The sequence below is a fragment of the Squalius cephalus genome (assembly GCF_949319135.1).
Source record: "Squalius cephalus genome assembly, chromosome: 4".
NCBI lineage: Eukaryota > Metazoa > Chordata > Actinopteri > Cypriniformes > Leuciscidae > Squalius > Squalius cephalus.
In genome coordinates, this window is record NC_137125.1 from 50,734,615 (window position 1) to 50,746,983 (window position 12,369).

General features: G+C 39.6%; 1 protein-coding gene across 15 annotated transcripts in view; it reads right to left on the reverse strand.

Moving 5' to 3' along the window:
* The window catches only part of cald1a (caldesmon 1a), a 57,930-nt gene that overhangs the window by 23,261 nt on the left and 22,300 nt on the right, over window positions 1-12,369 (reverse strand). For 6 of the 15 annotated variants that reach the window (XR_013820809.1, XR_013820810.1, XR_013820811.1 and 3 more), the window contains exon 2: window positions 6,210-6,306. Coding sequence is in view for 9 of the 15 variants with exons in the window: in XM_079868420.1 (XP_079724546.1) it covers window positions 6,210-6,283 (74 nt within the window). In the remaining 6 variants the exon portion in view is untranslated. Of the gene's footprint in view, window positions 1-6,209; window positions 6,307-6,427; window positions 6,680-6,779; window positions 6,977-8,955; window positions 9,139-12,369 lie in introns of those variants that run through there. The other 9 variants (XR_013820813.1, XM_079868427.1, XM_079868422.1 and 6 more) reach the window with 6 other exon arrangements.

Sequence of the window (12,369 nt, forward strand, 5' to 3'; positions counted from 1 at the left end):
GGCGGGAAGTATTTTCTTGTGGTCCAAACATCTCAGAAATGTCAATGAAAACATCACACACAGGGCAATGGCTCTCGAGAGCAATCACAGACCAAAGGGTTGGGAGAGAGAAATTTTTGGACCCTGCCAAATCTGGGTCCACTGTTCTATTCCCACGCTCTTCCTTTACTTACTGACCCCACACTCATCTCCAATGCCACAGATCCGTCCATTCCTTATTTGACCACAGCACAGGATCACCTGCTCTCATTTCTGCCCCATAACCACATAGCTTTCAGTAACAGCATCCCTTGAACACATGTATACCCTCAAGCGGGCTTTTCTTTAACCAGCCAGAGAGAAAGAGAGAGAGAGAGAGAGAGAGTGTGTTTGGAACGGGCCATTCGTTGAGGATGGGTGTTATTTCCTCAGCTCTTCCTGACCTCTCATGGGAACAGCACAGATGTGTGGTGCCAAGATGGCTGTAGATCCATAGAGAAAACTACATACAAGCATACAAGAATATGAAGTTTAAAGAACAGCATTTATTTAAAATAGAAATCTTTTGTATCATTATTAATGTCTTTAGTGTCACAAAAATACAACTTTTAAAAGTATATGGGTGTATATGAGGTGTTAATATTTATTATAATTTTTTATGTTTGTTGCATAAATTACATTTACATTATGCACATTCCACCCTGCATGTTTTATGCAATAACTCTTCTTTTTTTTTTTACACAAATAAAATAAAAAATACATAAAATAAAAAGAATTATGGATGGAAACTCCATGCAAGATGTGCATAACATTTGTAAAAATGCACATAAAAGGCTTCACTTTCGTAAAAATAGGGCCCAGTGTACTGTGGAATTTTCCGTATTGATTTTTTACTAGTGCTTTATCTGTATTTTGAACTACACACCGCATTGTGTTTTGTTTTAGGGTTAAAGGACAAGTCAAGTGTAAATTTAATGGATAATCTCCTGGCAGATAATTACTTATTACAATAAATAACTTTTTGTTTTTTTCTATGGGTTTTTGGAGGTGGATTTTTTATTTTTTATTTGTGCATAAACTACAATCTAAACGCATCTACCTATACCTAATAAAATTCTTAGAAGTAGTAGTAGAAGTGTGACTGTGACTCAAGTCATGTGACTGAATATGCTCAAATGACGGGCTACTATCACCTTCCAAACCTGTCTGACACACTTGAATCGATCACTGTCAAACATAAAGTCCATCAGAGCGCTTTGTTGCAGTAATTTATTACACATAATAAAAGATCCGCGCAATGGCTTCCCCACTGACTACAACTTCCATTTTCCTTTCAACTGCAGTTTCTCCAGAAATGACGAATTTGTTCTTTTAAACAATGCAGCTGGAAATGCAGCTTCAGTCACAAATTGCTTTTCGTGATTTTTTCCCCATTAATTAAATTCTTAGCTTGAATGGAAACATAGCTCCCATCCAAATTTATTCTGCAGTTGACGCTAAAATAGAAGCCGTGGACTGGACAGAAATGGTAGGTTTTGGTAATCATTAGTCAGAACATTCCGTCAGCATGGTGAGTGGGGACACGGAGCCAGCAGTCAAAACATTCCTGTGTGTGTATGCGGAGTATCAATGACCCGACTCGGAGCTGGAACACATCAACCTGTCCCGGGAAAGGCCACTGCAGTCACACAGGAGTGTGTGTGCGTGTGTAACTGTGCTTGTGTATACATGGTGCTTTAAAAACAGCATGAACCCTTTGACCCTTCAACAGTGCCAGTCATCTCAGAAGCAGATCTGACCAGCTATTTCTCTAAATGCATAGCAGACCTGATCTATGATCTAGTTGTTATAGTCTCACAGAGCCAGATGTTTGACTATCAGCATAAAGTCTCATTCACTTTGCAGCTTATTCTGGCCATGAACCGCCCACTTAAACAGGAAGGGCCCGTCTGACCTTCATGTAAAACGACTAACCACATTTCATTCTTTATGGATGAAGTTTTGGAGCAGATAAATTGGAAAATGGAGGATACCACAATAGACAAGGGTTCAGCAAATAAGCAGTTAATTCAAATAGTGGGTCAAAACAGACAACATCAAAGAAATAAGCCAATGTTTGCGGTTTGCAGAATTTCTATCCATTCAAAAGAACAATTATAGCACTTAGCACAACAAATAGTTGAGGATATCTAGTTGAGTTGCTACTCTTAATGATGATTCAAAGTTTCACCGTCATAAACCTTGCAAACTTTTCCAAATCCAGCGTCTATTTGTTCCTTAAAAAAACACATTTTTTGCAGTTACTTTTAACTCTTCCCCCGTCAGCGGAGAAAAAGCTGAGAAATCATGTTTTTGTCAAAGACTGCACTCTATCGGACTCAGAACGATGATCAAAACATAGATGGAGTAGATTGAACCCTTCTTCAATATCTTCAAAGCTTCACAGTCCTGTACCTCTTCCTGGGTCAACATTTCATTCAGTAACGTTAGGCAGTTTTGATTTATATGCTGTTGAATGTTCGATGATCGCATTATTTTACATGTGCGTAAGTAATGCTTCAATCGCTTGTTTCTGCTTATTCTTCACATGTGTTTCGATCCGGAGATTCTGTACTCTTTCAGAAGATGTGTAATATCGACCCCTACCGTATAACAGTGAAAATGTGGATTGCTGGAAAATTCTGTCAATGGCGGGGAAAGATTTAAACACGTTTCCTAACAAACTGATCAAAGCCTCTACATCTTGACTCCTGGAAATTGAATAGCCTAGCAGTCAGACAATCAGACTGGAGTTTGCGATATTGACAAATGCATTTACATCTTCTATGCAATCAGCATCAGACAGTTTTGTCTATGGGAACGCTGTATTTGCATCATACACTCTCAGAAAATAAAGTACATAATTGTTGGTACAATGGGTACAAATGGCTTGTCACTGGGGCTGTACCCTCAAGGGTACAATATTGTACCTTAACCTTTAAAAGAAACGGTACATATATGTACATTTTAATACTTTTTGACCCTCAAAAAGGTACATATATGTACCTTGAGGTCCAATAATAAGCCCTATGGGGTACGTTAGTGTAGATTGTACCTTGGGGGACAGAAATGGACTCCTACTGTACCCCTATTTCTGACAGTGTATCTAATGTGAAGGTGTAGCATATTTTAGAGTTAAAAGTAATGCATACAGTCCAGACAAAAGACAGAACACACAGCCTCCTTCTCTCGCACACTTTTCCTCTCCTGTCATTTTCAGCAGTTGAAACACTGGTACGTCTTCCAGAAGAAAAAGACTGGCGCACATCAAGCCATCATCGCCTGATGGAAAAGCAGCTGGACTCGGATGCCAAGCTGCTCCTGCGTGTACATGCGTTATCGGACTTTCTCTGCTTTTCCGCATCAGCGCCGAGCCAACATCTGCCTGCCCGCTGTCCCTCTGCTTGCACTGAGGACCGTCTGGAGACGGAGAGCATCCCAAATCACTGCCAGTAAACACTTCTAATGTAGAGACATTTGGCAAAGCGACAACGCTTATCATTATGTACATCGAAAACTGACTTTTGTCTTCGACGTGCATGGTGATGATGGCCGAAATGGACGGGGCCCACAGGACAACACATGGTTTTGACTAGTTCAATTACTGCCAAAGAGTAAATATTGATTGTTACAGCATCTTTGCATAATGAAAGTAATTTAATAGAGCGTTTTAATCTTTTATCACTAACTCGAGCAGGCAAAGAGGAGCGGGCCAAATTCTCCACAAGAACATAAACACAAGATCACATTGTGTCGCAGAGCTGAACGGGTTGCATTTGTAACTTTCTGCCAAATGCGATACTTGGCATAGGAAACCCAATTCCACCCATTCAGAGGTTTATAACATATAGCCAAAAAAAGCATTTGGTTTATGCTATGCTGTAAAATATAATGGTCCCTAATCTGTGCGTCATCGGCTTTACGCTTCCGCCCTGCGATTAGGTGAAAAATGTCCCATATATCTTAAATCATGAAAAAGAAAAGCATTCCTGCTTCATGGTAACACGGTTGGAGGAAACAGGAAAGCCGTTGCAGACGGGAAGCTGACACTCGAAACTAACTGTACACTAAGTTACTCTGGTCTAGCTTCCTAGCCAATGATAATAGAAATAATTGTTACTGAAAGATATTGATTTAGAGCTGATTCATGCAATCCTATGCTCTCCTGGTATGATAATAAGCTTGATTTGCATTACCCATAACTCTTTTTGACAGGGGCATAAATGTTCAAGAAACAGCTGTTGTCTGTGTTTGCAGAAATGCACAGTGCTCAGAGATCACATCTAGCCTGATGCAAAAGGGCTATTTGGGTCAGTGCCTCCAGTTTTTATGGGAGCGTCACGTTGCCTTAAATGGTCAAGCGGCTCACAAAAGTGCCAGTCCGTTGATGTTTAATATTTGTTACGTTAACACCGGCTTTCTGTAGCAGACTCCATCATCACAGAAAAAGAAAAAGGAGCTGATAGCGCAATCTTTGGGCCACAAAAGCATTCAAACAGTGATTACTTACAAATTGTGATTTTCACATTTTTCTTATTTTTTTTCCACAATGAGAAGAATGATTAAGAGTTAGGAATGTAGGAAAAACATGCAGGAGCATACATTTATGAATCTTACGCTATTGTAATTGTGATAATATTTGAATGCACAAAAATAAACTATAAGAGCCATGGCTGAATTTACCAATTGCGGGTCTCGCCACATTAATAACCAATAGTTTGCAATCCAGAATGTTAGTGAGTCGAAACAACTGAATTGTGTCCAGGATTCTCTGTTCCACACAAATGAAAATAGAGACAAATGCTGTCAAGATTCAAAAATAACAAAAAAAGCAAAACCACTGAAGTAGTCCATATGACTCCATTTGATAACTTAAATTTATGTTGTTACACTGAAAATCTTCCCTTTCACCACCGTCCCCATATTGCATTCAAACTTCAGTATATTAAAATTCATTTGATGTGATCGATGCCACCACTGACACTGGTATAATATGTCTCCATGCAGCAATATCTGAATATTTAAGAGCCGCAGCAGATGCAAAGATAAATCACAAACTACAACTTTGTTGTCTCTTTCTTACATAAAGTTATTGTATGGCCTTAGAAAAGAAAAGAAACATAATATCATATGAATTGGAATATAGTTTGAATAGCTATATTGCTATTCAATATAGCATCCCCTGGTCACTACTAGCTGTGTTACCATCCACGTATTTTAAGTCACATTTTGGGATATCATATTGCATAAAATAAATTGCTGGATGGAAACCAAGATATGCATAAATTGTAAAAATGTGCATTAAAAAAATGCTTGCGCTCAATTAAGATGGATTTTTTTTTAATCCAATAAGATGACATGCGCATAAACTATGATGGAAATGCATTTACAGAATAAATTTCATTGTACAGCATATCTCAATGTTGATCATTCTGAAATACCAGAGCCAAAGTCTGTCATCAAAATGGTTGGGTATAATTACCTCCCAGAACTCTCACGCGATAGCATTCCCAAACACCAGGTATCCAAACGCAAGATAACATGACTGTGTCATTTGTTCAGTCATTTATGACGTATGAAAAAGACCCCCGATTGAAGTAACTTCCATTTCTATTACAGATATTTTGCGCTAATATCCCAGGAAGTGACGATTTGGTCACTTTGTCATTTCTCTTGAACACATGGGATGGAAACTGCTTTATTCACAAATTTTTTATGCAATATTCCAATTTTACACAAGAGTTACATTATGGATGGAAACATAGCTAATGTTTGCTTTCAGTATATGAAAAAGAGCATCAACATTCTTGGTATTTTGTGTTCCACAGATAAAAGAGAATCAAATAGGAACAGCTTGAGGGTTAGTACATGATGACAGAACTTTAGTTTTTGGGCAAGCTATCCCTTTCACAACTGCCTTCTTTAATAATATCTAATAAAACTGAGCGTTCACTTAATCCCCCAAAAAAGATTCTGGAACAGAAAACACATTAAAAAGCATTTTTAAATCTTGCACGAATGCACAAAGACTCATTTGGCCACAGAGCAGTCACACAGTTTGCAAGCTGTCATGTTTTAGCAAGGTGAACAATCTTTACAAGCAGTGGCTGTGCAATCAATCTGATGATCTCAACCTCATTAACAGCCCTCGGTTTACGGTGCAAAGCGAGCATTAATGACGCCCACGTTACCTCTCGGCTTCCAGACGCATCTCCTCCCGTTTCTGTCTCCTGAGCTCCCTGCGCCGTTCGAAATCATCATCCATGCTTCAATCCTGAGAGTATGACCCTGCGAAACAACAGAACATGTGTGTCTTTTAGTCTCACGCATGAACCTTACATAAACTCACAGAATCTGAATACGGTTGAGTACGTCTGGATTCCACAGCTGCTGTGAGTATTTGGTTAACCTTTTCACAAAAATCACGCATTCCCATATGCAAGACATTTACAGTCGATCTTTTCTCAGCCCGACATCAAACAGATCACAAGTTTGTTTTCATAATACCACTTAAAATGGAAATTGTGGGAGAGAGATCATCGAGAGAGAGAGAGAGAGAGGAAGAATGAAGAAAAAAAAAAAGAGAGAGAGGGAGAGAGAATGGGTGAGGAAAAGATGTTAGCACAGGATGTCCACTCAGTCAAGCAGAAAGACTCTGACTAAATATACTGCAGGGTACATAGTGGAGGAACCCAGCCCACCCAGGAGATATAGAGCTGCTGTCATTAATCTCAGCACTGTGACGCTTCAGACCGCCCTACCTTCACTTTAGTGATGATGACCTCTGGAACATTTTAGCTTTCAAAACATAGCAGACATTCACTCTCTCTCTCGTCTCGATAACACTCCAACTCAAAGAGTATTTCAGGCTCTTTCTCTTTCGCTGCAGCTGGGCCAAAGCCGGCCTCTTCCTTTCCCATTTTTTCACCCTCCCTACTTTCCTCCATTTTTCTCCCTCCCATTATGGTGCAAACTCACAATCACGGCCGACGGGTCTGCCTCCTCCCTCTCTCCCCCTTTTCCTTTCTCTCTTTCTCTCTCCCATTCCGACACTGTCCCTCTCTCGCTCTTTCCCTTCCCGACTCCCAATTATTGCCCATTCCATTCCTTTCCTTTCCTTTTTTTTTTCTCGTTCCCTCCCTCTCTTTTGTGATCACGGCACTGTTGCTGGTTAGCTGGGATTCGCTTGCGGAAAGCATGTTTAAAAATGAAAACACTTGCAGACTTTTTGCTTGAAAATTTTAGATTTAAAAAAAAGTTATTAGCTAATAAAAACTAGCTAACTACATTGAAGCTATTTAAAGGGGCAATATTTGTTCAAGCTATCACAGGAAATAAGTGAAAATAAGTTAATTGGTGTAAGAATAGGACAACCAGAATCCAAAACACAGTAGCAGAGCTCACATATTATACCGGTTACTGTGGAATATGATTTTTAAAAAAAAATTTTTTTATTGTACTAAAGCTGTAACAGAAAAGGAAAAATAGTGAAAAATAGAAAAAATACAGACAGGATTGAATAGAAAAATAGTTATTAGTATATATTATTAGTAAAATTGTAACTGAATATTGTTAAAATATTGATTCTATGGAATTTGATATTTTCAATCTCACCAAACAATTTTTTAGGTGAATATCACTTCAGCATTAAACTGAAATTTACACTAAATACAAGTGAAAATAGCGTAAAATATCACTGCGTCATTTTTTGAACCACTTTATTTACATGAACGACCCAGCAAAAATGCTACTTGAGTGACAGCCTGTTTGATTATTGCCTCAGCATGCTTGGTTGTACTGACAATAAAACAACAATTTAGCATTTTTCTAGTGAGAAATGTGGCTGGTTGTTGGAAAGTCAACACTTTTTAGCATAGCTTAACTGTCCTGTAACTAAAAAGTTAGCAACATCACTTTTTGTTACTGCTGGACACTGCTGGACACAAATACACACACACACACACACACACACACACACACACACACACACACACACACACACACACACACACAAAGTGTGCAAGAAAAGAGAGAGAAAGAGAAAGAACAGGAAACACTTCTCCTCCTAAACCCCTCCTCCATATTCACATAATGCTGAGAAAGAGAAAGAGAGAGAGAGAGAGAGAGAGAGAGAGCGAGAGAGAGAGCGAGAGAGAGAGAGAGCGAGAGAGAGAGAGAGAGAGAGAGAGAGAGAGCGCACGCGCGCAAGAGAGAGAGAGAGAGAGAGAGAGAGAGAGAGAGAGAGAGAGAGAGAGAGAGAGAGAGAGAGAGAGAGAGAGAGAGAGAGAGAGAGAGAGAGAGAGAGAGAGAGAGAGAGAAAAATGGAAAAAACTAAAACAACAGCGGGAGAGGGAAAGCAAGGAATGTGAGTGAGAAGTGGAGAGCAAGAGATCGAGCCGATCTTCCTTATCAGGCAGAACCGCTGTGCCCGCATTCGCGAACCGCAGGAATGTGCTCTATCTTTAGCTGGATCTTCTGTTTGCAGGAGCATGGCTGCTCTTCATATCTGAGCCCTTGAGCAAACAGCACTGACTCAGCTCAATAAAACTGTCACAACTGTGTACGATCAACTCAAATTGAATCACGCTCTCGCAGCGATGATGACTACACATGCTGACCTCACATACTAAATTTATGATTGAAATTCAGGTAGTGTTTGTGTTTTGGTGGCGTGGTGTGTACTAGCGTCGTGCACAACTGACAATAAGGCCCTGTCTTCAGAGAAAGAATGTAGAAACGGATTTGCCTCTTCCTTTCAAGGACCACCCGTGTGCGGCTACAGCTAGCGTACAAGCCTCCTAGGCGTCCCTACATTCATGTCGTTGCACTTTTTCCCTCTTGAATGTTTCATAACGGGGGTCTGGCTTCCCCCAACGAGCAGGGAGACGCCTCCTGTCTAGAGAGCACGCGTTGTAATGGCTGTAATAACACATTCACCTGGTAAATTACTATGTTCCTCATAAGTGCGGTGCTTAACCCTTCATCAAAGCTCATCACAGCAATGACCCATGGGAATGCAGTCTTAGAGCCTCCGTCTGTGATGTTCTCTAGGTCGCGAACGTACACACGGATGCCTGTGCCAAACCACACGAACGATGCAGCTTTGGCTCTCTTTAAACTCTGTGGGGAAAAGGGAGCAACTAATGAAGAAAACTAAAAATGATGGCAGAGGGAAAACTGATTTTGATTTAAACTGGTTTTGCTAAAATGGCTTTTGAAAACATGCCAACATGAAATGATTCTACTTTCGTATTTCTGAATAAAACCATGAGAAAAAATTATTTGATAACATTTTGATGCATTTTTATTTTATTTGAAATAACGTGCACTGATGAAACATTAATCCTTCAAGTAATGTACTGTAGCAGAGTTTCACGGTTTGAAATGTAATCCACCTCTGACCGCAAGAAATTCCTCGTACCCGCTTTGCAGTAAAAAATAATTACAAACTCATTAATGTCAACACACTTAGCCTTAACAATCTACCATTAGTGAGATGCTCGTAGTTCTCTGAGATAAATGTTGAGGTAAAGACTGTTCTTTATAACCAGAGCCAAAGCTGATGTGATCCACAACCCCACTGCCAAAAGGATTAAATAACTAAATGTTTGGATCTACCACCCACCGTCTTTTGGACCTCGGCCACTCTGGACAACTTGAGAGAGACTAAATTTACGGCTCAAGAAGAGAGTGGAGCGTTGCCAACATAAACCATCACCCTTATTTGCATGTCTGTCAATATAGGTCCATTAACATCGACTGGCTTCGCTATCAGAGTTTATGCTAACACACTCTCCGCGGCCGCAGCGGGAGTCAGGATTCAGACCGTCTTCTCTGGCCAAGATTTTAACAAATGGAGGAGCTGCGCAGACATGTTGCATTAAAAAGCGTTTTACTGTAATGTGGTGTATATTTCACCATGAAACAATGTGGTATTAAGCACCAGATAAAATGGCCTTTTTCCTACAGGAAGAGGTTTAAAGTAAATCTATGTGTAACCATCAAAATGTCATGATGTGCACTTATATTGACTGCACTATTCGTTCATAAAAGGAAGATGTTTATACTGTGCAGCCAAAGTAAACAAACAAATGGGACAATCCCAAACTCATATTAACATCAACATGAAATGGCTTTCGCAGCACATTCTTTAAAATGACGTATTTGTAGAAAATAAAAAGCAGTTAAGGTTATTGGATTTTGATGTGAGATTGTAAAGAAACACTTTTTTCTGTGAAACGACATGCAGTAACACATCATAAAGTAAATTTGGATTTCATGCTGCCTTTAAGAACACGTAAGAATGGGTTACGTCAACATTTTTAGAAGAAGTCAATGCTAAGGAAAAACGAATCATCAGAAAACGTTTTCAGGCCTGTTAAAAAGTGGGACGTTTTTGAGGTTGTGCGAGAGGGTGAACTGTAGCCAGGTGCAGGAAGGTATCCCAGAAATCTGCAGCGTCAGCAGCCAATCAGAGGTACACACACCTCGCTCACCTGCCACCTCATTAAAAGACACTGCAGGTATGCCAGCTATGTGCTTTTCCATCTGGATTCACTGACAGTTGCTCAACATTTTTTTCCTTTATTTCTTCTTAAATATATATTCTCATACAGTACTTTATTATGTAGTATTCATGGAATGTTAATGTATTAATCCTCAATATTCCTTCTTACCCTTAATACAAAGTTAGAAATTCAAAAATCCCAGTGAGCGAATAAGAACAAACCAAGAGACAGGAGACAAGAGGAGAGAGAATCTAATTCTCATGCCATATTTCGAGAGTGCTGTTCACTCAACAAGCTGCAGAGAAATAAAGAGATCAAAGAGGGTGATCTGGGAATGCAGGTCTTTGTGAAATGAACCTGAGCTAGGAGAATGAAATCTATACTGCTGTGCAGTCAATACACCTCTGTCTGTCTGTCTGCGTCAGTGATGACAAACCTACAGACCTACGGCAGAATTATGGTTGTGTGTGCTTGCCGAGATGCGCAGGAAATTGAGAGCACCAATAAAAGTGACTGGAGGCCAGCCGAAGTTGTCCCATAAAGCCGGGTGAATGATTGGCCGGCACACGATCGCAGATCTCAGGACCGTGTCAGGACAGTAATGGCAGGGCTCCAGCACCAGGTCAGGTTCATGTACAATATACCAACAACTCTATGTGACGGGCCAACAATCCCCATTAACACAGTTGTGTTTATGTGCTGAAGGTCAGACAACCTGCTGTGCTTCAGAGATTTTAGAGGGAAAAATTATGGTTTGGTGCAGTTTGCCAATTTTTTTTTTTTCTTCAAGTCACCAACAGAAAAAAAAGGCTTATTTTTGACTATTATATTGGATATCATTTAGTATTAATATTATTAAAGTTGACACCTGAGTTTGTTTGTCTTCAAGTTTTGACAGATCAAGGGAAGTGATACTTTCTCTGATAGAGACCAAATGGGGAATTACTTACAAATGAAATCCAGATGAGACATAGTGTGCAAATTATGGGGGAATTGGGGGGGGGGGGGTCTAACCTCCCTAATAACAGGTAGACATAAGCAAGTCAAAACTAAAGATTGTGGGGGTCTTAAAAGTACATATAATTTTTTACATTATAATGTATGTTCAACAGCATTTTCAAACAACATTTAACCACAAGATGTAGATTAGAAGTTAGTCAGAATACATACTGGGCTATAAATATATGCTTAAGTCTTAGCTAGTAGCAGATTTTCGTTAGTATCAGTACACAACAAATCTTTGTATTAGGTTAACTTCAACAGTTTGTAAACTGCAATTATACAGAGATGTCTTTAAAAACATCAACCCCCTTCAAAATAACTGTATAATTTGCACACTGATGGTATTGTTAACAAAAGCAGAGCAATTGTACTCTTTTTATGGTGGTGATTTCAAGTATGAAATATTACCCACAAGCAAACAAAGTTAAACCAAAAGAAAAATTGTAATCTGGTACATGGGATAAAAATCTAGAGCCTGCAATTCTGGAACCTGGGATAATATCTTGTCGTACAGAAGGACACCAGCCCTGCAATGTCGAGACATCCCTAGCTGTGAGTTGGTAATACCACCCTATGCACAAATGCTGGTTTGATTACTTTGGCAATGTTTGGCTTATTGAAGGTCGATTTCACGTAACCAAAAGCTCAGCTTGGACTCTCTGATGCATCAACACATTTATGACTCTAGGGCCTTAGAGAAGAAACAGAAGGAATGAGAGATTAAGTAAGAAAAGACATGGAGAGAGACATAGACAGAGCGAGAAAAAGAGCAGGATGTGCCGCTATAAATCCAGTAGATATTTTGGCAGGAAGAGCAGCAACTGCTTTTCATGGCTGTCAC